Here is a 23,980-nt window from a genome sequence, read left to right as displayed (position 1 = left end):
GATAAAGCAGGCTGATGAGCTTATTCCATGAAATGAAAAGAAGAAAAGCTGCAATGAAACCCAAACTTTCTCTTTTGATTGCCATCCAATCTAGAGATGAAGATGAGTCTGTCTTCAGGATTTGAATCTGTCTAGTGTTACATATGAATCCTTTGAAGGAAGAGTGTGGTGATGCTCATGGGTATGGCTTGTAAGTGCCAATGTGCTGTCAGGAGAAAAGAAAAAGAAGTATTGCAGGCATCCCTCTTCTCTGTGAGGAAGAAAGCTGACTGTGGTAAAAGCCTTGGCATTAATAGTAAAAATTTTAAAAAGACTGAGAGTTTTTAATGTAGTAAAAGGATGCCCATGATGAGAACAGCACAGAAACATGAAGTTAATCCTGCAGAAAATTTAATGTGACATAATGTGTAGTTCAGCAAGGCTCTCTCTTAAGAAATGTACTTGCATGTTTAGCCTGAATGCTAAAGCCACTCAACTTCACTGTGTTTTCATGCATAACATCTGCAAGAGAAAGCAGCACTTACTGTATGAGACACATAACCTACATTACTTATTAATTTATACTAGATTCGGGTCTTTTGATGTACTGCTGCTTACATCAGAAACTGTCTTTTACAGAAATGAAATGGGTCAGTCCTTGAATAGAAGTAATCCAATACAAAGTACAGGGGAAAGCAGAGGTAAGGAGCTATTCACCATTGTGCTCTGCTGTTGGAATAGTGTTTGGAAAAGAAGGCATCTGAGAAGGGAAGGGCAGAAACCACTGTAGCAATTTGAACCTGTTATTTATTTGTTAACAATAGTACAGTTAGTGAGTGTGTTCAGGGGACACACACAGTAGGGTTAAGAAAGGCTGGAGATGCTGCTACCCACTCCCCACTGGCTTCAGAGTAAATGTATTGGGGTGAAAGCATACCTTTGGAAAACAAGTTAGACCAGTAGATGGGTAGTTTTGTGGGTTTGCATTTCAGGAGGAGCAGCATGTCTCCTATGAAGACCGGCTGGGAAGGTTGGAGTTGTTCTGTCTGGAGAAGAGGAGGCTCTGGAAGAACCTTAGAGCAGCCTTCCAGTACACAAAAGAGTGCTAAAAGAGAGATGGAGAGGAGCTTTTTACAAGTGCTTGTAGTGACAGGACAAGGGACAATACTTTTAACTGAAAGATGGTAGATCTAGATTGGACATAAGGAAGAAATTCTTTGCTGTGAGGGTCATGAGGCACTGGCACAGGTTGTTCAAAGAAGATCTGGATGCTTCATCCCTGGAAATGTCCAAGGCTGGGTTGAATGGATTTTTGAGCAACCTGGTCTGGTGGAAAGTGTCCCTGCCCATAGTAGGAGTTTAGAACTACATGAACTTCAAGGTCCCTTCCAAGCCAAATCAATCTGTAGTTCTATGGGAGTGATGCAGTATTATACCCTGTCCTTGAGATAAAAACTATTAAAGTACTTTAGTGCAGGCTGAGGAAATCCTGGTTATTTTTCAATCAGATGTACAGTAGGTGCATTCTTTGTGGGAGAAATTGCCTCTTGGCAGAGTTAGTTGGGGTAAAAATAAGACCCTGAAAAGGCAGCACTGCTGCTGATTTCCACAGATGCTTTTCATTGCCATTGCAGAGTGTACTGAGTTCATTCCTCTGATAGTGTCAGTAATTGTGCTGATTAACACCAAAAAAATATTTATAGAAGGTTTCACAGCTATCTCTGGTACATTTCATATAGTCAACACGATGAAAAAATAAATTATTATTGTGATTGTTTATGGTGGCTTACTTTACTGCTGGAACATCATAAAGTTCTTTATAAATACTGTCTTTAATTGAGAAGTTTCAAACAGAAACAGGATTTTCCATCATATTATGAAGGAGGGAGTTGACTACACTTTGTCCGTTTCTTTTCCTTTTCCTGAACAAGTAGCAGGAGTTGTATCTTCCTCAGAGGATTTATTTTATCACATATTTCCTTGTGCTTAATATAGCTGCAAAAACCTCTGGCCTAAATGGAAATATGAATGACTCTGCTCCAGTACAGGAAAATAATCCCAAACCACATTAAATAAAAATCACTGAGGAGAAGGAAATGGGTCCTTCACTTTATTTTAAAATTGATTAACTATTAGTATGTCTCACCATTTTGGACACTAACATGGATTTCAGGATTTTTAGAAAACCTGGTTTGTAAAGCAAGAGAAGTATTGTGAAATCCTTAGCATATTTAAAGAGTTTTCTGGTTCATTATTTAAAATTCCCTTCTTTGGGAGCTGAGCATTGCTCTTGGTGGCTTCATTCACTGTAGAGGATTTGCAGCAGTGATAGGTTTGTCTCCATAAGTTTGCAGCCTTACCTCAGCAATAATGCACATCAGGCAACATTAAGTACCAGGAACTCTGTACTTGAATAGATACACATTAGAATGTTAGTGAACTTTATTAGTGTGTTTTGGGGCTGTTATGTTCTGCATGGAAACATGTTCTTCATGCTCCTGTGTTTCACAGGGGGTGCCTGATAATGCCTTGGTGCACAGATGCATGTGATAGAACAGCCACATTATTTCATCCTCCTGTGTGTCCCTTCTTTTTGTTGTGGTGTCCCAGTGTCTTTCACTGCTATGTTCAAATGTGATGGGATTTATTTTCTTATGGTTCTTGCTTAGGTGTATGAGGGCATGGAAATACTTGCTTAAGGAGAATAAGCAAGGCTTTTGAGAACATGGAGCTTGGTAAGGGAAGATGTATATTAAATAAGATTACTTCTAAAATGTTAACTTCCTTCTTCATATATGTACATCTGAAGAGCACACAGCTTTTCTGGTTGTGTGTTTGCATACACACACTGCCTTAGGAAATGCCTGTAGAGCTGCATTATGCTCCACTGTTACAAAGTATGTCTCTGCAATCCCATCATCCTCCTTTCTCTCACTACCTCCGCAGAGAAAAGGAAAACCTTATATAAAACTGTCATAAAAAAGAAAATTCTCATTGTAATGTTAGCACTAGCGGTATTACTTCAAATAATAACCACATCCTCTGCGGGTTTAATTATTATTTTATTGTAGTTATTCTTCTTTAATTAGGTTCATGTAACAGTCCCAAGTAAATATTATTAGTGACTTCTTTTTCAAAGATATATGTGGCTACAGAGAAAGGGAGTTAAAATTTTCTGCCTTCATCTTTACCAGTTTTTGTATCTTCTTCGTCATGTTGACAATATCCAGTCTAACTGTAGTAGTCTGCCCTTAATGTGGAAAGACTGAAAATGTGTGCAATAAGGGTTTCATCATGGTTGGGCATTTAAAGCTTTAAATAAAGGAAGGTGTCCTTTTCTTGCATTTTCCCCCTCCATTTCTGCTCATGCTTCTCTTTATTTTCACTTTTTTAAGAAGATGTCTGATTTGGATGACAGTTTTTGATGTATGACCTCATGTCTGTATGGCCACAAAGATAGGATTGAACAGGGTTATAAAGCTTATTGGTCTTTTAGCTTGCTTCTGGCAAAGTCCTGCACAGCCTCATGTTGCTAAGAACAGCAAAGTTGTGGGTTCAGTCCCCATACAGGCCATTCACATAAGAGTTGTACTCAATGATCTGTGTGGGTCCCTTCCAGCTCAGAATATTTTGTGATTCTCTGACATAGCAGCCTGCGCCTGGGAAACACCACGAACACTCTGAGGCTTGGGAGGCTTCCTCTGAACACACAGAAATGGTCATGAATTAGCAGCAGAGGTAGAAAAGAAGCAGCTCTAAAAGCCTGTGTTATTTAGGCACTACCTGGATTATGCAGCATCTAAAATTTGACTTTAGATCACTCCACCTACTTCTTTTTGAGCATTGAGTCCTATGTATTTAATTTTGTGGTGTTCAGTGGTCTTGAAAGAAGCATTGTAATGCACCCAGTCAGTTTGTATAGTTCTCCCAAAACCCATACTAATAGGAAAAGCTGTGGTGGAAAATCCATTTTATTAGATTATTTCTCTATTCAGTGATAGGATGGTTTTGTTTGACAAAAAAAACTCTTTGGAGAACCTGAGGGTATAAACCATAGTAAATAATATAAAGTTCTTGCTAATTTTTTCTCAATCAAACCAGTTTCATTCTGGTTTCTTCTTTGTACTTCCAAGAAACTGTTGTAGTCTATATACCTAAATTACCCTGTTACTGAAATTGGAAATATTCATTGATAAGCAGCAGGCCCAGCTAGGTGGAGAGCACTTACAAGTGCTTCGTATTACTGACTGCTTTTTCTGGTTTATTTTCAAGATGTCAGTATTTAAAGTGATAACATACTGTCTCCTCTTAGATAAAATTGTTAGCCTCTGAATTTTTAGTTGCAGTAGGTACTTCTTTTTTTTTTTTTTGTCACAGGGTAAAACTGCCATCTGAGTTATAAAATCTAACACATAACAAATCCTGGCACTAATTTAGGTATCCTTTCTGCCATATTTATGCCTATAGCTAATGTCTCAATGTGTTTTAGATTATATTTTTTCACTTATTAGGTGATTTAGGCTTTATTGTGTCAAATCAGCCATTAATTTTTTTTCTATTTTTTCTTTTTTTTTTTTTTTAGGTCATTGGAATTTTGGATGTGTTCACACCAGATATAACACTGGAGAAATTTAATGACTTGTAAGTTCCAAGTTGTTTGTTATTTGGAGCAGAGCATTGTTGCTTGTGCAAAATGAAAGATTGTTGCTTGTTAAATAGAGAATTTCAAAATTGTTGCTTCATGGACTTTTTTCCTGAGTTTCATCTTAATATTACTCTTACATGCAGTTTTGGTGGGCTGGAGTTCTCAGATTGTCATTAGAACCAGTTTCCTGTCTTTCAGCCCTTAATAAATGGCAGTTTAGTGAATTCCCTAATCCACCTTACAAATAGTGATTTCTAGCTGAACCCTAAGGCCCAGGTTGCTCAAATGGTAGGACAATTCTTAACCCAATCCAGTAGGTTGAAAGTTACCCCCATTTTGTGGCATATTTCAGTGGGATCCATCCGAATTCAAGGATCAGTTAAAAGTGCTGGTGCTGCTGAATTTTTTGGTGTTTATCTGCATCATGGTCTGTTGTGCCCTGTGACTGTTTTCCCAGTCAGTGGTCCAAACAGCACCTGATACAGGTTGTTTCTACCACATCTCCCTGATTTTTGGTGGCATCTCAAACACAAGATGTTTAACATGTCATCTGTTTTACTTGTTTACTGCTACAATTCTGCTGAATTAGAGTTGCTAGAGAAACAGCTCCCAGAAGTCCTTTTGGGCTTAATGTAGGTTTCCTGTGTTAGTAGAACTGTTCTGGATTTCATCTAGTATATGTGTGTTTTCTAAACAACCTTGTGTATTTATATGTTAACAAAGAAAGCTATCTGACAGAAGAATGTAGAAAATGAAGTTCAGAAAACATGGAGCATGTGTTCATATGGATTGTTGAGCCAAAATGAATGTTGTCCATATTGTCTATTTTAGCATTTTACACAGCATATGTAGTAGAATGCACATGTACGTGATGAGCATTGAAGCACTGTGTTTTAAATGAGACCTAAAATCATCCTCCAGATTTTGCTAGTTCAATGGCTGTGCTGCTAGGTCATGACTGTGAGATACATTGCCTTGCATGAATGTCTTAGTTTTTTGTGTAGCTGTCTTTGAAATATCATGAGGCTTTTGTTTAGTTTCTTTCTAAGCTAGTTCTGATAACTAGCAAATTTCCATAATCAGTGACAGAACTGGGCAATACCTCTTTAAGACAATCAGATAAAAACAGATAGGCTTGGAGGGTAGGAGGATGATGAAGGAATTGTTTAGTAAATTGAATAATCTATAATTAATTAATAATTAATATTGTAATTGAAATATAACATACAGTTATGTTTTAATTTACATTACAAAGTTAATCTGTTTTATTTTCTTTCTACCTTTTTTGTTTTGTTTTAAGCTACCTCGTCATGCCATTTATGGGAACAGACTTGAGTAAGATAATGAAGCATGAGAAATTAACTGAAGATCGAATCCAGTTCCTGGTATATCAGATGTTGAAAGGCTTAAAGGTTTGCCAGTTTTACTACTATTTTGATTTCACAGTCTTTTTTCCTAGTAAACTGTTATGGAGAGTTATAAGTACTTATAATTTAATAGCAGGATAAAATTTATCTCACCTAGTATAGTAAAAATTATATACTAAATTAAAATCATTATATTCATTTATTATAGAAAGTATATTTTTACAGCTGAAGAATCCTGTCTCTCTCAGTTTCTTGTCTTACGTAAGGTGCTTCAGTCCCATAGTTATCATCATTAAGCTTCACTGGCTTTGTTTCAGTATCTCTCTTTAAGTGGGAAGCCCGTAGCTGAGCATAGCACTCCAGGTGTGTCTCATGAGAGCTAAGAAGAGGGGAAGGATTATCTTCAAGGTGCTGGCAATCCTCTGCCCAATGCATGAGGCTTTTGGTTGTCTTTGGTGCAAGGGCAGAGGTCCTTTTCTGCCAAGCTGGTCAATCTCCAGCCTTTTCTGGTGCATGGTGTTATTCCCTCCCAGGATTTTGTTGAACTTTGGTGGGTTCCTATCAGCCCATTTCCTTAGCCTGTGGAAGTCTCACTAAATGGAAACACAATCATCTGGGGTGCCAACGTTATTGTCAGTTCTGCATCATTTGCTGAGCTGCTGAGAGAGCCCTCTGTCCCATCATCCAGGTCAGTAATGAAACTGGTAAGCAGAACTGACTTCAGTGCTGTCCCTGAGGGAAACACTGCTGGTGATGGGATCTCCAGCTGGACTTCCTGACTGATCACAGCTGTTTGATCAAGGCAGTTCAGCCAACTTTGATCCAGGCAGGTCAGTCACTGTCCATTAATCTACTTCCACTGCCTCTCAGGGTTTTATGGGAGTTTAAAAAGCCTTGCAAGAGACAAGGTAAACGACACTGTCTGCCTTCCTGTCATCCACCTGTTCAGTTGTCTTATCATAGAGGGCTAACAGGCTATCAAGTGTGATTTTCTTCTGTAAATTCATGTTGACTACTGCCAATCAGTTCTGTGTCTTTGTAATTTTTGGAAATGGTTTCTAGAATTACTTGCTTATCACATTCCCAGAGAGTGAGGTGTGGCTGACTGGCCTTCCTTGATCCTCTTCTTCAATACCCTTTTGAAGACATGAGCAATATTTGCTTTCTTGCAATTAATCATAAGGAACATCTCCTGATCACCATGACCTTTCACTTACTATTAAGTGGACTCCTGGTGACATTGGCCAGCTTCTCTTAGAATTCATGAGTGCATCTCATCAGGCTGTTTGTTGTTCAGATATTCCTTATCTGATCCTCCTCCATTGAGGGTTAAGTCTTCCTTGCTCCAGATTTTCCAGCAGCTTCAGGGACCTATGATATGGCAAATACTACCAGTAAAAATGGATGAAAAGAAGGCATTGAGCACCTTAGTTTTTTCATGCCCCTGGTGCAATTGCCTGTCTTCTCCCTAGTTTTGGTTTTGCTCCCAGTTTGCATGTAGAAGCCCTTCCTGTTGACCTTTGTGTCTCTTACCAGATTCAGGACAAGAGGGCCTTGCCTTTCCAGATTCCGTCCTCTGCACACTTGGGCAGTATCTCCACATTCCTGCAGGGTGACCTGACTCTGCTTCCATCTCATGTATGCTTTTTTCTGTTTTGTGTTCCCTAGGAGTTCTTGCCTCCAGACACTTTTGCTTGATCTTGACTTAACTGTTGTCTGTTTATTGTGTGATGATGTTTTACACTGTGAAGTTAGAAAAACATTCATAAAAGACTGTAACACCCCATGCAGATTTGTCTAGTTTTGAACTGTGTAGGAAAGCTTCGTCTTGTAGCTCTTCCAGTAAGTCTTGGGAAGAATAATGATTTTGATATATCATTTTCTTAAATAAAAAGTATAACCAAATTCCATGTGTAAGTTAGTTGTTGGTCTTGTTCATGATTTTCTTTATCTTTTTGCATAGTAAGCCTGACTGTTTAGCCTTCTCAGAAATAATGTTTATATTCATCTCCGTTTTATCTCTTAGATTTTGTACTTCTGTGGACTGCAGAGCTTACAGCTATAGCAAATAATATAAAAACATAATCTTGAATTTTACTGACTCTCACAAAATTGATTCTAAATGTATTAGCTGTCATATACTTTGCATGTGTTTCTTCTTCATCTTTTGCTAAATACTGTTTATTTTTGCTACTCTTTTTTTCTGCTGTTTGGCTTTTAAAAATTGGACTGTGTATATTGAAGTTCAAGGTCTTAAAATGCATAAAGAAAATATTCCTTAAGCTCCCTGTTTTTATCTATAACCTATATTAATGTGATTCTTGGTCTACATTAGTTCTACAGTTCTTAAATTACTGTGTTTACTTTTTGGATATACTACTTTTTTCTTTTGGTGACACAATTCCAAAAGGAGAAAACCCTTGACCTAGGTCTGCAGGCTTTATCCAGGCTCCCCTGCAGTAAAGGCTGTTTAATTCTCTTTGCTGCTCTTGGAGACACATAAAGAGGCTATGGAGTGGCACTATCTTAAATTGAATGTCATTCCTTGGCTGCTGCTGATACTGTACAGTTTTGGTTTTACAGTCCTGTAAGCGCACAATGTATGGGCAGAAATTTCCTCTGTGCTTCTACAGATAAGTGAAGTCAGTGTAGAGGGTGTGCTTGTGTAGAGGAAATACAGTCTTGATTTTGATACAGGAATGTCTGGCACTTCCATCAGGATGTGGATTCATCCAGATCTATACTTACATTGCCAAATACTATTAAAAATTATTAAATAGCAGCACAGTATGCTGTGCCTGGACAAGAACATCAGGAACAGCATAACTACAATTCTGTTGTCCCTCAGCACTTACCAGATACAGAAGGGCAAGTAAATTGTTTCACTCCCGTCACAAAATGTAATAAATACATTTTCTTGTTGAGTCCTGCAGTATTGATTTCTCTTTGACCCTACCCTGGATTTTGTGTTCTTATTTTAGTAGATTTTTGTTCACACAGCCTTTTACATGTGCTAAGTAATTATCTTTTGTGTTCTATAGTTGTGCATTTAAGCGCTTCAATTCCCATTTTACAAATGCAGGAACTAAAGTCAGATAAGTTAAAGCCAGGTTTGGGGAAATTGGTTTTATTTAAACTGGAGGAAATTCACCTCTAATCTGGATTCTGAATGTGGAGTTACAATTTCAGTTCTGTAATTAGTTCCCTAGTCACAAAGCCATGTCCTAATAAGTGTTGTCTTAAGGACAGTGTAAATGGAGTGGTCTGTTTAAGTTACAGCAGGTAACTGTCTGGGAATCAGGTTTCCAGGAGAGGCATGCTATTCACCAGGGATGAAAAACAGCATTTGTGCTGACTTTACAGGCAAGCAATATGTGAACTGTAAAGAATTAGCTTAGGTTGAGTGTAGTGGAAAGGATGAATAATTAATTCAATTCTGGTGAAATGGCTTAGAAGCATTTTGGTCCTAGTGACGGACACTCTATGACAGAGTCCAGCCAAGCAGAACTTGTGGCCCCAAAGGGTGACACTGAAGTCTGTTGGATCAGTAAATGTGGAAGACAAATGTGTAGCAACTGTGTGTGGTTGGCATACATGGGAAGAAAACAGAGCAGGAATTTATAAGGATATATTGGGCAGGTTTGTGGCAAGGTTTGTTTGTCAGTGAAGGCTGCCGGGGTGGCTGCTGTGAGAAGACACCAGGAACTGCCTCCATGTTGAACGAAGTTGGCTGCAAAGCAGACCCCCTGCTGGCTAAAGCTGAGCCCATCAGCAGTATTCATGGCATGTCTGTGGTAATACATTTAAGGAGAGGTAAAAAAATGTTGGCAGCAGCTGTGAGAGGGGAGTGAGAAAATGTGAAGCAGCCCTGCAGGCATAGGGGTCAGTGAGGATAGAGGGGGAGAAGATGCTACAGGTGCTGGAGTAGAGATTTCCCTGCCGGCCATGAAGACCATGGTGGCACAGGTTGCTCCTCTGCAACCCATGGAGGACCACGACAGAGCAGATGTCCGCACAGCAGCCATGGAGCTTATTCAGGCTGCAGCCCATGGAGAGCCAGTGCTGGAGCAGGCCCCTGGCAGCTTTTGTGGCAAGACCTGTGGCCCTTGGGGGACAAACTGGAGCAGTCCATTCCTGAGGGACTGCATCCTGTGTGAAGAACACGTGCTGAAAGCCTTCACAAAGGACTGTCTCCTGTGGGAGGAACATAAAAATAAAAGCAGTCACGTGGCAACCAGCTACCAGCAGGGATGCTGAGATAGTAACTGTGATAGATCTTCTGTGAGAAGTGGTTTACTTGAATAGTTTCTTACCCCGTGTTTTTGAGAGTAAAACTGTACTTACTCAAAATTGCCAGCAGGAAATAAAATATTATTTAGCTACTAGAATGTTTTGTCATTTCTTATTACACAGCAAACTGGGGAACAGTCTTTACTGTATCTGTTCCATTAAATTTTGGATACTCATTGAACCATTTCAGCCACAGAAATACACACCTAGCTGAAAATATTTTTAAGAAATAGGAATGGTCCAGTGTTTGAGGCACATTCTTGTAGCCCTGTCTGTGCTAGGAACATGTTAAGCTGGAAGCAGGGTAGCTAACATGCAGACAAGAAAGAAAATGAGTCAGTAATTTTTTTATTCTTTTACAGATATCAGTAAATTAGCTGTTTAAGAAAGGGTTAGCCAAGTTTTTCATGAAAGTCTTGTACTTTTTAAGGTGTACTCTATGTGGGTTAAAGAGAGCCCATCTGTGTTTACTTGGATTGCGTTTTTGGTGGGGCATGGGGAACAAACATGCACTTAGCTAGTCTCAGTAGAGGCATTATAAGGGAAAAATGCTTGCAACACCTGGGAAGGGGGAGAGTGCCACTGTAGATCTTTGTGGTAAAACTCATTCAGCTTCTCAAGCTTAGCCTCTCCTTTGTATGATGACATATTTTTCACCTTTTAACTTTGTTGTAGTCTATTCTGAGGGGGTTTTTTTTGGTGTTAAAGATGTAACATGCAATATGCATTTGTCCTCTGTAAAGTAGAAAGAACTTTATGGTATCTGTATGATATCTTATGTCTGGTCAAAGGCAAGAAGGCTGTTCATCATTTTTGTCACATTGCATATGCTGCTGTAACAACCTGTTTCCATGTGACAGTTAAATGTGTGTAAGGGAGAGCTCTGCATGACTGATGTACTGTGAAGAGATAAGGGGGACTTTTGCTAAGTCCCCCAGTTGTTTCCTTGCAGGCTTAATTTCTACATTCTATCTGTAGACTGGTTCTGGATTGGTTGTATACAAAGGGCTCAACAGCCTTGATTTTAAAAACCTGTATAAATTGAAGTCAAGACTGAGTTCATGAAGATTTGTATCTTCAGCCTTTGCTCTGCAAGTCTGTACAGTTCTTTTTTGTCAGTTCTTATCATTTTACTGTCTTTTTTCTACAGAGAATGAAATATTAATTTTCTTTCTTTGGTGAGCCTTGTAATTCAATGTGATGTGACACCACTTAAAAACAATGACATACTTCTCCTTTGCCTGTTGCCTAGTCAGGCCTTAGTCTGGTATTAAATTTTACTTACATGTGAGCTTGCATCTTGGAAGGACTCTTTTTTTGTTATTGTTTGACAGAAAAGCTGTGTATTGTCAAAGAGTACAGAAGGAAGCTAAATATAAATGTCTGTATATGTAGGTGGAAAGAGACTGCAGCTTTCAGTCCTGGGTCCCTGTTCTGCAGGAATGCCAGCTGGGCTCCTGTTCATAGAGGTCTGGGGGAGGTGGCTGTCAGTCCTCTCTCTTTATTCGTAGTGCTTGAGAAGGGACAGACAGCTCTTGGGCCATAGGAACACCTGTTCAAGCTCCTCTTGCCATATTTATGGTAAGGTGTACTACTCTAGTTCTCTCCTTTTCTCATTTGTATTTACTGTCTTTTGTTCACATTTATGCTGGATTTTTTCTGCTTCTCTGCTTTCCCTTCCCCCTCTGACTCATTTCCTCTTCAGTTTTTACTTCCCCGCCAAGATGCTTTTCATTTTCATTTTGCATGTTGCCTAGAACACATTCTCCTGAGTCTTTGCTAATTCCCTTTTGGCTAGCTTTTTATTTTGTGTAGAGATTACATAGAAAGAAAAGAATGCTTAAAATTTAGATGATTGTTGGATGACTTCCTAGCACGATCTGAAGCTTGCATTCCAGGATTTATGCATGCTATCAAAATTGCCTTTAGAATAATGCACAGAGCTCCTGTGCTCCAAGGCATTTCACTTTTGTTAACTGGGTTCTTGAATAAAATATGGTTCAGGTGAAGTGGTAGAAATATTGTGAAGGATGTGTCTACTCTGTTCTGAATCGTTCTGCCATGTTAAGAATGAAAAATCTGTCAATAGATGGATAATTCAATGAGGAGAACCAGTAAGAACAGGATCCCATTTCAGAAGGCTGTTGAACAGAAATGGAAAACCTTCTGAATGAAGACTGGCACAGTTCCAGTGTTGCTACCTGCCAGGAGATTATGAAATGCAGTTAAAAAAATACTGCTATTGTTAAAGAAACATTTGCAGCACAGCACCAGTATTTCAGCTTACAGAAAGGCTGATGTGTGCATTACAGTCAGGAATAACTGCTATTTCATGTAATCTCTAGTGTTATGTTAAGAGGAGCATTCAGAAAACATAGGAGCTTTCCCCAAAGTGTTAACATGATTTTGGTGCTGTGAACATTCATAAAACCTTCAGTGGGGTGAGAATGACAGCAAAACCATACTCTTCCCCCAAACAGGTGAGATTTACTTTAGCTGAAATTGTGAAGGGTGCAGACCTTTTAATTTCTGTTTCTACATTCCACATTCTTAGGTGCCAAATGACTGGGTCTGCCAGCTATTTCCTTACTGTGTACAGTCTTAGCAGCACAAACCAACTGTAGAATATTTTAAGCATCTGTTCTGGAAAATCAAGAGGCTTCAGCTAGAAGATATTGCAATAATTTAGAATGCAAGTAGATATTGTGATATCCTTGATCAAGATAGTGATGACAGAGGATATCTTTTTCTTGATTTATTGGTAGTTTAGCTATTTACAGTTACATTTCTAGTTTGGTTTGGTCGTTTTAAAGTGCATATGGTCTCCATGTACAATTGACAAACTTCCTCCTCCTCCTTCTGTCCCAATTCACTTCATGCACATCCCGTGACAGATAAAACATTTTGTAGTTCTGTGCTTGCTGTAGTGGTTTTCCAGCAAACATTCTGTAAAGCAGCCATGTGCCCTCAAAGTCTTGTGTCAGCCCCAGGAAATCCTGTGAAGGGCTTTGGCATTTCCTATGGGTGATGTTAAACCTTGCCCAATCTGCAAGTAATCTGCAGCAGGAACTGGTCTACTGCAGATGCCAGGACAGGGCTGGGCGCTGGCACAGCAGTCAGCAGTGTGACCGTGCAGCAGCAGGGCCCTACCATGGCCTGGGCTGGATTGGTAAAGTTTCAGGCACAGGGTCAAAGGAAATGGGGGCTTTTTCCCCCCATCCCTCTTTTCAGAACCTATGAGGCCACATCTGGTGTGGCTGGTCAGGTGTAAGAGAGGACTAACTGTCTTGAGATTTTTTCAGTCACTGCTTTAAAAGCTTGGCACCCTAAGTGCAGGTCTTGTGCTGCTAAGGTTGTATGGGTTGTGTTTTAAGTTCAGAAATCTAAGGCTGAAAGGCACATTGATTCTGTCTGAAGAAGTTGGTTTTTGTTCTGTAGCTTTGTTTTCTTTGTCTTGGTGTTTCTCATCGGCTGGGTTATGAGGACCCTTTTGCAGAGGGACTGTTGCATTTGTGAGGTTAATTGCCCATCCTGAGGGCTGCTGGGGAAGATGGTCATTGCTGTGGTTGTAGCTGATTTGCAATTATCCTGCAAAGCTCCTTTCTTCTGTGCATTTCTGTGACGTTATGCTGACTGTTCCTGGTTGGTCTTCTGTGGCTCTGCCAGCTAGTTCCCAGTGACCCTGTTGCAACTTGTCCCATTTTTCAGAGTGGAATAAAATGAAAATTCTTCAGGTGAAGCTGGAGGATTTGCGTCTTATTCATCTTTTCTCAAGTCTTTTTGTTTAAAATCTTTTATTGTTCTTGTGTTTCTTAGCATCACTAGTATGGTCTGTGGGGGTTTCAGATGAGTTTCCCACCCCTGAAGGGATTAGCACATCCCAGGCTGCTCTTGGAAACCACATCTTCAGTTCAGAACAGCTTGCTGCATTTTGATCTTTGCAAGAGATGCATATGTCTGAGCTAGTTACTAGAAGTTCCCTTTATTGACTGTGATGAAAATAGTCTCTTCTAGGGTATCATTCAGTGGTGAGAGAAACTGCATACCTCAGTGGGGAGCATTTGGTGGCAGTCATGGATTCAAACATCTGTATTTTATCAGGTGTCATCCCAAAAGAACTAGTCCTGGGTGTTCCGTTTGCCGGTTTGGCTTTTGTGAGCCCTTAAATCGGTCACTAGATGGGTGATGAAAATATGCAAGTAAAGAGAATGTCTTTGAAGTTGACCTTTCCATTTTCCATTGAGGAAATACTGAAGCATGTAGCAAGAATTCTCTGATAAGACCTTGACTGGCCTTCATCCCAGTCTTAATGATCTCTTAAAAGCCAGTGCTGCTGAAGCATATGAATCTAAACTGTGATGGCACACCAGAGACACCAATTGTAGGAGAGCATTTCTGATGCATAAAATACCATGTTTCATTCTGATATATATATATCAGTTGCAGTGCTCAAACTGATTTAGTGGTTTCTCTTTATTAAGGGAGGGAAAGGACAAAATGCTAATGAACATTAAAACCATAGCTAAAGGGATCTTCTGTGCAATAAATAAATTTTTTCTCATTTCAGTTTACTTTAGCACCATATAAAAGCATTTTCTCTCCTACCCCAGGCTACTTTTAAACTCAGGACCTCGACTAAAAAAATACTTTCTCTTTTTACAGTATATTCATTCATCAGGCATAATTCACAGGGTAAGTGGAAAAACATGAAAGATGTTTATATTTTTATAATGTGAGTGATGTTTGTGTATAAGCATGTTTATAAATAGGCCTGCAGTTCTGTTTATAGGTTTTCTCAGTTAGTGGTGCCTTTGATTTCTTCTTCATTGGGAACAAAAGGTGGCATGGCTATGTCAGTGTAAGCTGGGCACACAAGTTGTACTGAATACAGCTTAGATTTGGGGTTCCTAGATTACTTTTTGAAGTTGAGTTATAAATCCCCACAAGAACAAATAGTGTCTAAATTGAGATAGATAGGAGATGAGGGGTTTTTTGTTTATTTTTTGTTGAAGATTAAACTTTTAAAAACAATGGTTAGGTTTTCTTTGAATGTTTTATTAGTGTTCAAAGTTTTGGGGGAACCGTAGAAACTGAAAAAAATTGTCCAAAATTATAGAGATTTAAGAACCTCATTTTTTTTCTGACAGAAATTAAGCATTTGTTTCTTTTTTAATGCCTTCTGTGTATAAAGTCCACTTAAAATCACTTCTGCAGTGTGAAGAAGGCGTTCTGAATGATGCCTTTATGGTACCAAGCAGTAAATCTTCCCCCAAAACTGCCTAGGAACAGTAGAAATTGTCCATTTTTAATAAAGTGTCAGGAGCACCATGGAAAGTGCACATTGTATAGTAGCTTTAAGCTGGATACAGAAGCTACACAACTGAGAATATAATGTAAGATATTTATATTCTTATTTTTGCAACTGTTGGGATCATGGTCTAAACTTACCATGGCTTAGTTTTCTTCTAAGGTCTCTCTTGATGACCCTTGAGCTTCTTGGTTTTATTATGGTTTTTGGCATCAAATTATTCCTCTCCAAAGCCCCTCTGATCTTAAAAGATCTTTGTATAAAACAGGTGGATCCCTGTTAAAAAGTTCAGAGAGAAGATACTTCTAAAGATCTTGTGCAATAATGTATCAAACAAAGGTTTGAAAAAGCTGAAGGAGAATGTATATCTAATTATGTATGTCTGAGTCACTGATGTTGCAATATCATCTTAGTCCTTGCCAGTAGTCTTCCCTTTGCTAAACTTTACAACTGTGGAAGATGATTAGAAGTCTCTAAGGTGGCTTAAGAGACTCAAGGGAATACTTCTTTCATGTTGCAATTGTGTTAACTTTCTTAGGAAATTGATTTTTCCACAGAAGAGAGCATAGGGTTTTATGTAAAATCTTGTTTGATTCTTTCAGTACTCCTAAGTCTATCAGGGTAAGGAACTTTTATAATGCATATTTTAATATGCAACATGTACAGTCCAGAACTATATATGTGAATTGTTAACCTTGTGGTCTTAGTATTAAATGAAACAAATTTATGTCCAAATTCCTCTCATAGAAAAACTAGTGAATTCTGCCACTGGCAAGTATTTTCCTGACTTATAGCAGAAAAAAATTTTGATTTTTCTTGGAGAGGAAGTATACTGGAAAAAAGCCAAATGTGGAAGTTTGCATCCTTGTTTGTATTGTTTGTGTTATGACATCATTTTACCTGTTGCTATTCAAAATGATTGCATAAAAACAATAAAACCAGAAAGAAAGAAGGAAAGATAGCAAAAAGGAGTATTTTATTGTCTTGCTGTAAAATAAAAAATAAAAAATAAAAAAAAAACCCAAAACTCAAAACATTCATTTAAAATCTGGTTGCAGGATCTAAAGCCTGGAAACTTGGCAGTAAATGAAGACTGTGAATTGAAGGTAAGGTATGTTTATTTGAAAAACCAGTCAGACATGTTAGAAGACAGAAGACAACAGGTGCAGGAACTGTGGACATGCTGGCTGGTTTCAGTGTTGGGCCAGGCTTTTTGCTCTTGAATCACAATTGGCCTGTACATCCTCACAAAAAAACAGGGTATTTGAATTGGGACTTTTGTGTCCTGATGTGTAAGGACACATCAGATCTTATGGCCAAGGTATTGTCCCTAAAAGAGACACAAGTCAAGTAGATGGGAGTGATTCAGTTATGTGAGAATTTACACTTCAAATAAATAGAAAAAGTCTAACTCTACAAGCTGGGAGATGCAGAAGATCAAAGGTTATGAAGGACACCCTTAATTGAATAAAATGTGATGCAAAAAGTGGTTTTTAGCCTGCAACATGCAAACTATATACTTGCATGTAGCCATTGTAATACAGATTTTGGTCTTTGGAGACTGACCGGAATGTTCCAGGGTCCTGTAATTTTAGTGTTTTCCTATCAAACACAAAAAGCCATTGACTTTTCCTGGCTTGGAGGTGGACAAATGATGCGAGGATCCCAAGGTGCTGGGAAGAGAGTCAAGAAAAAACAGTTGTATATGGATGTCTTCCCCTACACCCCCAGCTGTACAATTATATTTTGAGATGCAGGCCAGCTGTCTCCTGATCTGTATCTACTTATTTAACAAATCTTTTTCTGCACACACTCTGAGTCAGTTTATCCAGGCACAGGATCATGTTGCCAGGAATATTGTGACCATTTTCCCCCATGTCTGTGCACTGTGCAGCTTCCCTTGCATCAGCTCCAGTGATGATGAGACTGTTAGCAAGTTGGAACAATTCCTTGAAGGGGTAATTAATCAGTTTTTTCCCAGTGAGCTTTCTGATGCTCGTTTTTCCCTCATCTGATGCTCTCAACTCCTACATAGGTATCCACCTACACAGTGGAGGGTGTATGAGGGGAAATCACTGTCCTTTCTGTAGTCTCAAAGTTACAAGTTATTTGTGTTAGTTAATGAAAAAAATTTGGAAAATTAAGCTTGCTGAGTCAAAGGAGACCTATCTTTAAGGAGCTGAGGGAAATTGGGTCATTGTTTCATAATTCACAAATTATAAAAAGGATTTTTAAGCATGCTCTGAAAATTGCTGTGGAAGTTCAAGCTGAAAAGTTGAAGATAGGAGTGTGAGAATAAAAGTTTTATATGAAGGTAGTTGTTGAAATGGTACCATGTTAAGTACAAATAAGGGACACTTGTTCCTGAGCTTAATGAAATGTAAATGAAAATAAATCATGAAGTTAAAGCATAATGCACAAAAATTCTTGCTGTCGTTTTCTACTTCTACAAGTCTACAAAACCAAATTATATTTTAGCTGTTTCCAACTCTACATGTCACAAGCCTTGGTAGATAAAATGCCTAAAAGACTGTGACAGAATAGACTGTACCACATCTGGATTTGACCTGTTACTTTGGTTTTTTTCTTCCACGCTCCTTGCTGTCGTACTGGGAAAATACATGTGCTGAAAATGTACAATAAAAGCCATACATAAAGGTTTATACAAAAATTATATATACAAAAATTTTGCATCTAGTAAATCTTCAGTACCCAAAGAATCAGCCACAATCAAGTGCATTTATTTGGTATGAATAAAAAATGTCTCCCTTTGCATTCTGTTCCTGTTTTTAAATTGATTGCTAATCAGCAGTTATGAGGAAAACATGGAAATTATATTTCCAGTATGTCAATAAGGATAAACCATAACATTTTGTAGTCTTGATTTGTGAATGAAAATATAGTTTTCCTTTTTTCTTAGTGCCAGAGAATGATGAAACTATCCTGAAATATTTTAGAATGCTTAATTGCAGAGAGCATTACATAAACATGACTCTTGGTGTGGGAATGTTCAGGTGTCCCTATTAAAACCCCTGCCCTATCAATAAACATGTGCAGTGTGATTCACGTGGCAAACTGTGGCTGCTCATGCAAATCTTGATGTTTAGTTACATGTGTGTCACCATGATTTATCTTCAGTAGAACTTGACTTACCCTTGCCTCCCGGTTCTTGTTAGAAGCATGAACTTTCCAATAAATACAAACTGATTGTCGTTCCAGGAATGGAATTTTCTTGCTGTTTTCAGCATCTTTTGATGGTCCATACAGGGGGGCCTTCTTAAGGCAGATTTTACAGAAGTTGACCAAAGGCCATAAGATTTCTTTTTAATCTTGCTGCTGTACACGTTGCTATATTTAGAGAGAAATATCTGGGAATCTTAGAAATAAGCCAAATTGTGCATAGCACTTAAAAAAAATGCACAGTTCTTGCATTTTTTACAAAAGGTTTTTCTGTAGTTGATGCTGGAGGTAGGAGAAGACTTGATGGAACTAAGTGATGGTAATTCCCCACTCTTGTTGCCAGTTTTCAATGTGACCTAGAGGAAGTCTTCCCTTGTATGAGTTATTAATAAAGTAGAAATAACAATACCTTCTTTCTTCAGAATATTGTTGGAACACACTCATGAATAATTGTGCCACCTGGGATATGAAAGCAGTGGACGCTGTCTAAAATGGGTGCTGTTCTTTTAGCTGTAACTTGATACAATGGTGATTCTGTGGTCAGGGAATATTTGCATTAAATGTGTCCAGTATCTTTTTAATTAATAAGTGAATAATTTATTATTTTCTTTACTGATCTTACAGTTTTAATGATGCCATAGAAGTATGTAACTTGAAAAAAAAGTTATTCAAATCTCTGTGCTACCTCTGTCTTGATTTTTAAAATGAGAACAAGACACTTCAATGAGAAAAAGATACAAAAATAAACTAATCTCTGTAGATTGCTCCAGGGTTTTTTTTTCCTACAGTTGTAAGGAACTGTATGAACTAGATAGCAAGCTGTCTGATCTAAATGTGCTTTGTGCTTCCACTACAGATCCTGGATTTTGGATTGGCAAGGCATACAGACAGTGAGATGACTGGCTATGTGGTTACAAGGTGGTACAGAGCCCCAGAGGTCATTCTTAACTGGATGCATTATACTCAGACAGGTCAGTGTTTCTTCAAAAGTGTCTTAACAGCTAAAGCATTCACTGGATCAGGTGATATATACACAAAGCTTTGTTTCTGAAATGAACAAGAAATTGGAGGGAGAAATAACAATATTTTTATGCAACATTTCCATGTAGATAAATTGCAGGTAATCGTGTGGTAGGGAGTTTGGGAATTTTTTATATGTGTTTTCTGAGAGTAACAGAAAGTGCCAAGGTTGTTAGAAAAAAATTATTTAAATTATACAGACATGACAGTCTGGTCTCTCTTCTTGTGTTCCTATAAAGGTGTGCTGATTTTAATTTGAACAGACAGGGAGAAATGGCAAATGAAGGGAATTCAAATAACACTTTGGAAGTTTTTCAAAGTACTGAAAATTTACCTCCTGTGTCTGTTACTGAGAAACTCATTCTGCATATTATGAGATTATCTCCAGTTTGCTCATTAGAAAGTCTGGTGGTTTTACCTGTGCTGTTCATCATACTTGGCAAGGCACACATTTATTTTATAACAGGCTATAAAGGTAATTTTTATACTTATTTAAAATATGTTTTAAATTAAACTTTTTGCACATTTAAACAGACAGGTTAATGTGCCTCTTGGTGTTTTTTTTCAGTTGACATCTGGTCTGTGGGCTGTATAATGGCTGAGATGATAACAGGGAGGCCTCTGTTCAAGGGAAATGATCGTATCCTTCAGTGAATTTATGATACTGATGTAAGAAAATTATGAGAGGTTGTGATGTGATGCAGTATGTCTGTTCAAAAACAGATGAGTATAAATTGAAATTAATAGTAAAATGGCTTGCAGCTTTCTCATTAAATTGTTATTTTCTATCTGTACCACTTTTGCACACCTGCCAATTAAAACGTGTATTACTGATTTTTTTCAGTAGAGCTGATCTTTGAATCACATCCCAAATCATCAAGTAGAAGGCTCTGTGATAATGGAAAAACCTTTTGTTTTCCTAGTGCATGCCATACATGTGTTGATTGTTTAGATACTCTTAATATTTTTGGACTGGTTTTTGTCCAAACAATACAGAACAAGCCTGATGATATTAGAAAATTTTGCAGGTGATTCAATTATGTGTTCCCAAATTATAAGATATTTTCTTTGCCTTTTCTAAGAGGAATGGAGCACCTTCATCTTTTGTAAATCTTCTGTTCAGTCATTGAATTAAGATTTTTACATTATTCTCCAACAGCAAAGAAATACATTACTTTTGCAGGATGCTTAGTTTCCTCATAGTGAAAGAATTTGTTCCTTATTTCTGGTATTCAGATCTGGACCAGCTCACAGAAATAATGAAAATAACAGGTACACCAACTCAAGATTTTGTTCAAAAATTGCACAGTCAAGATGTGAGTATTCTGATTTGTCAGTTGGTATTCCATGTCGTAATTTTCCTTTAAGCCATGCTCAGTTCTTAGACAGGCTGAGGTAATATGTATTGACTGCAGATATGACCCCTGATGGTCCTTTTCTGCCTTGACATGATTTGTGCACCCACAGTTGCTACTGGAGACGGAGGGTGGAATGACAGAAAGTTATCAGAACATTATTTAAATATTCCAGGATTCCAGTGTGTACCATGTAAGCACAGCTGAGGTGATACAGGGCAACTTTTATTGTAAAGGTACTAAAAGCATGAAGATACTCAGAAAACCCAGTTGCTTGCAAACATCTCTTTCCTGTCCTTATTTCGATGTCCTTCTAGAATCCTGAGGCCCTTACTATAAACAACCTAAATTTATTCATTAGTGTAACTGTTCAGTTTAAATGTAAAGGAATTACTGTGTAAGGTTCACTTCTAGAGATTGCTGTAAACTCACTATGACATTCTTTCAAATAATTCATACATATTTATTTGAATAAATATACTAAATATGGAGCACTAATAATTAAAGCTTCGCATTATAATTTCTAAATAATGGTTTTAAAGTTTGATTTAAAAAGATTCCATTCAGGAAGAAGGTGAATATCATCAGAAAAAATGCGTTTGTACAACATGCTGTCAAAATATTGTTGAGAAAGGTATTAAGCATATGGTTAATGTTGTCTCATTACAAAGGTGGCAAAGATCTAATTTAATATCCGTGTTTCTTTTAAGGCAAAAAATTATATCAAAAGCCTTCCAAAAGTCCAGAAGAAAGATTTTGCATCCATCTTGAAGTATGCGAATCCTCTGGGTAAGGCTGTTTGTGTGGGTGTGTACAGCTTGTTCTTGTCTTTGCATTGGAGGCAGCTGCATTATAATTCGGTCATGAGACAGGTGATGTGGTGGTTCTTGGGCTCTTTTGTCTCTTGCTTTCCATAATTCATAATTTGGATTGTAGAAACTGAAGTTTAAACCCTGCTAGGAATCAGTTGTTTCTTAGAAGCATCAAAAAAGTTAATATTTTGTGTTTTGGGTTTCAGTCTACTACCTCCTTATTGTTTTTACTTGAGCAGTTTTCTCCAGAGCCCTAGCATATCAAGTATATGTAATAAAATTTTCTCTGTACTGTATTTGAATTACAATTCTGAAAGCCCAATCTGATCTGCAATTGAAATACAAGAAAATGGAAAGCTGACATTTTAGTAATGGAATTAATACATCCTGAGAAACATCTGTGCATTCCTGAGAAACAATGGCTTGGATTCCATAGATCTTAACAGCCAGAAGAGCCTACCAACTGTGCATAACTGTGATATGACCTGAGGCAGGCAGAGGTCTGAAATGACTCTCCTTAAGCATTATCAATTCCCCAATGTTCTAAACACTAACAGGCCAGTTTTATTAGACTATTATTTAGGATAATTGAATTTTCTCAATGTAAGTTAAAATTTTAGGTTCGGATACAGTATGAATATATTTGATTAATAAACAGCTCTTACCCTTACTGCATGGTTAGCTGATGGGTAGCTACAGCAAGCTACACATTTCCATTTAGTTCTTAGGATGTCTTTTATCATTTCTGTGGCCATATGGCTGCTTCAGGTCTGGAATAGTTTAAAGAGAATATGCAACATGGCCAGCAGAAGTTGAAGCATCCTGTCCCACACTTCTTGGGGTGAAGCATCACTTCCCACACTGCCTCTACTTCCTTTCAGCTGCTCCAAACCCAAGAGCATCCTTTCAGGATAGAAAAACAGAAAATAAATGAATCATTCATCATACCTGTTTACACTAGTCCACTTTGACAGTCTAGCAATGGACTGAATCCAGAATCCCCAGGAGGGAAACGTGCAGAACTTTAATGGGTTGCTTTGGCTGAGATCAAAACCACATAGCAGATAAAGTTAGCTCTGAGTGTGGACAGCTGACCTGTCCTAGTGAACTTCAGAGTGTACTTGGTCTGGACTTGGTGACACAGAGTGCAGTTCTCATTTGCTGCTCACCTGTTCATTCAGCTGCTGTCAGGGGGTGATGTACCTTAGAACCACAATGAGTGGCAGTGGTAGAAGACACCTGGGAAAGCCCCAGGCACAGTGGTCCTGGAGCCAGAAGCTGAGAAGTCATTAGCTGAGATGTTTTCTGTATTGCATACAGAAGCAAGGGAGCACCTCTGCATTGCATCAGGCTTTGTACACATCCCAGCTTGCTCACAACAGTCATGCAAAGAGGCCCTACTGGCTATAAATGGACACGCAATGATTCTGTACTGTTACTCCGTGTATTTATTTGAAATACCTCCAGGGCAGTATTACTGTGTAACAAGTAGAATCGGGTGTGTGATTTGAATACATTGTTGGTTTTCTGTGCAATAGCTGTAAACCTTTTGGAGAAGATGCTGGTGCTGGATGCAGAGAAGCGAGTCACAGCAGCTGAGGCTTTGGTGCATCCTTACTTTGAACCAATTCACGATCCTGAGGAAGAAATTGAAGCTGAGAAATACGACGACACATTTGATAACATGGATCTTCCACTAGATGAGTGGAAGCGTGAGTTTAATTTTGTGATGTTTTCAGAATTAACCAGATTGAAAGGTCATGCAGAAATAAAAATGTTCCCCCTTACAAATTAACTCCTCTGCTTTTGATAGAACAGGCTAAATAGACAGCATTAAGAGAGATTGTACCGATAAGCCAGTATTCCTCTTACCAAATTCTTGTGGAAGGATCTCTGAAGGTTTCTTCTCTTCTTCCCAACAGAGGCTGTCTTTCATTTCCCTAATGTTTCTGTCCTTCCATCTACTGGAACATAGAAAAGAAACCATTTCTGTAGCTTGCCTTTCAGTGGATAGAGCAGGTGAA

At 38.3% G+C, this 23,980-nt stretch overlaps 1 protein-coding gene across 1 annotated transcript in view; it reads left to right on the top strand.

Moving 5' to 3' along the window:
• The window catches only part of MAPK12 (mitogen-activated protein kinase 12), a gene marked incomplete at its 5' end in the record, with an annotated part of 32,957 nt that overhangs the window by 6,000 nt on the left and 2,977 nt on the right, over positions 1-23,980 (top strand). The window contains 9 exons of the mRNA XM_084205680.1: positions 4,562-4,620; positions 5,925-6,036; positions 14,944-14,973; positions 16,648-16,695; positions 19,626-19,740; positions 20,358-20,429; positions 21,026-21,105; positions 21,855-21,933; positions 23,495-23,668. Coding sequence (XP_084061806.1) covers positions 4,562-4,620; positions 5,925-6,036; positions 14,944-14,973; positions 16,648-16,695; positions 19,626-19,740; positions 20,358-20,429; positions 21,026-21,105; positions 21,855-21,933; positions 23,495-23,668 — 769 coding nt within the window. The remainder of the gene's footprint in view (positions 1-4,561; positions 4,621-5,924; positions 6,037-14,943; positions 14,974-16,647; positions 16,696-19,625; positions 19,741-20,357; positions 20,430-21,025; positions 21,106-21,854; positions 21,934-23,494; positions 23,669-23,980) is intronic.

This window comes from Fringilla coelebs, assembly GCF_963513975.1.
Source record: "Fringilla coelebs genome assembly, chromosome: 5".
Classification (NCBI taxonomy): Eukaryota; Metazoa; Chordata; class Aves; order Passeriformes; family Fringillidae; genus Fringilla; species Fringilla coelebs.
The sequence above is the reverse complement of the archived record's forward strand: the minus strand, read 5'-3'. Positions and strand labels throughout refer to the sequence as shown.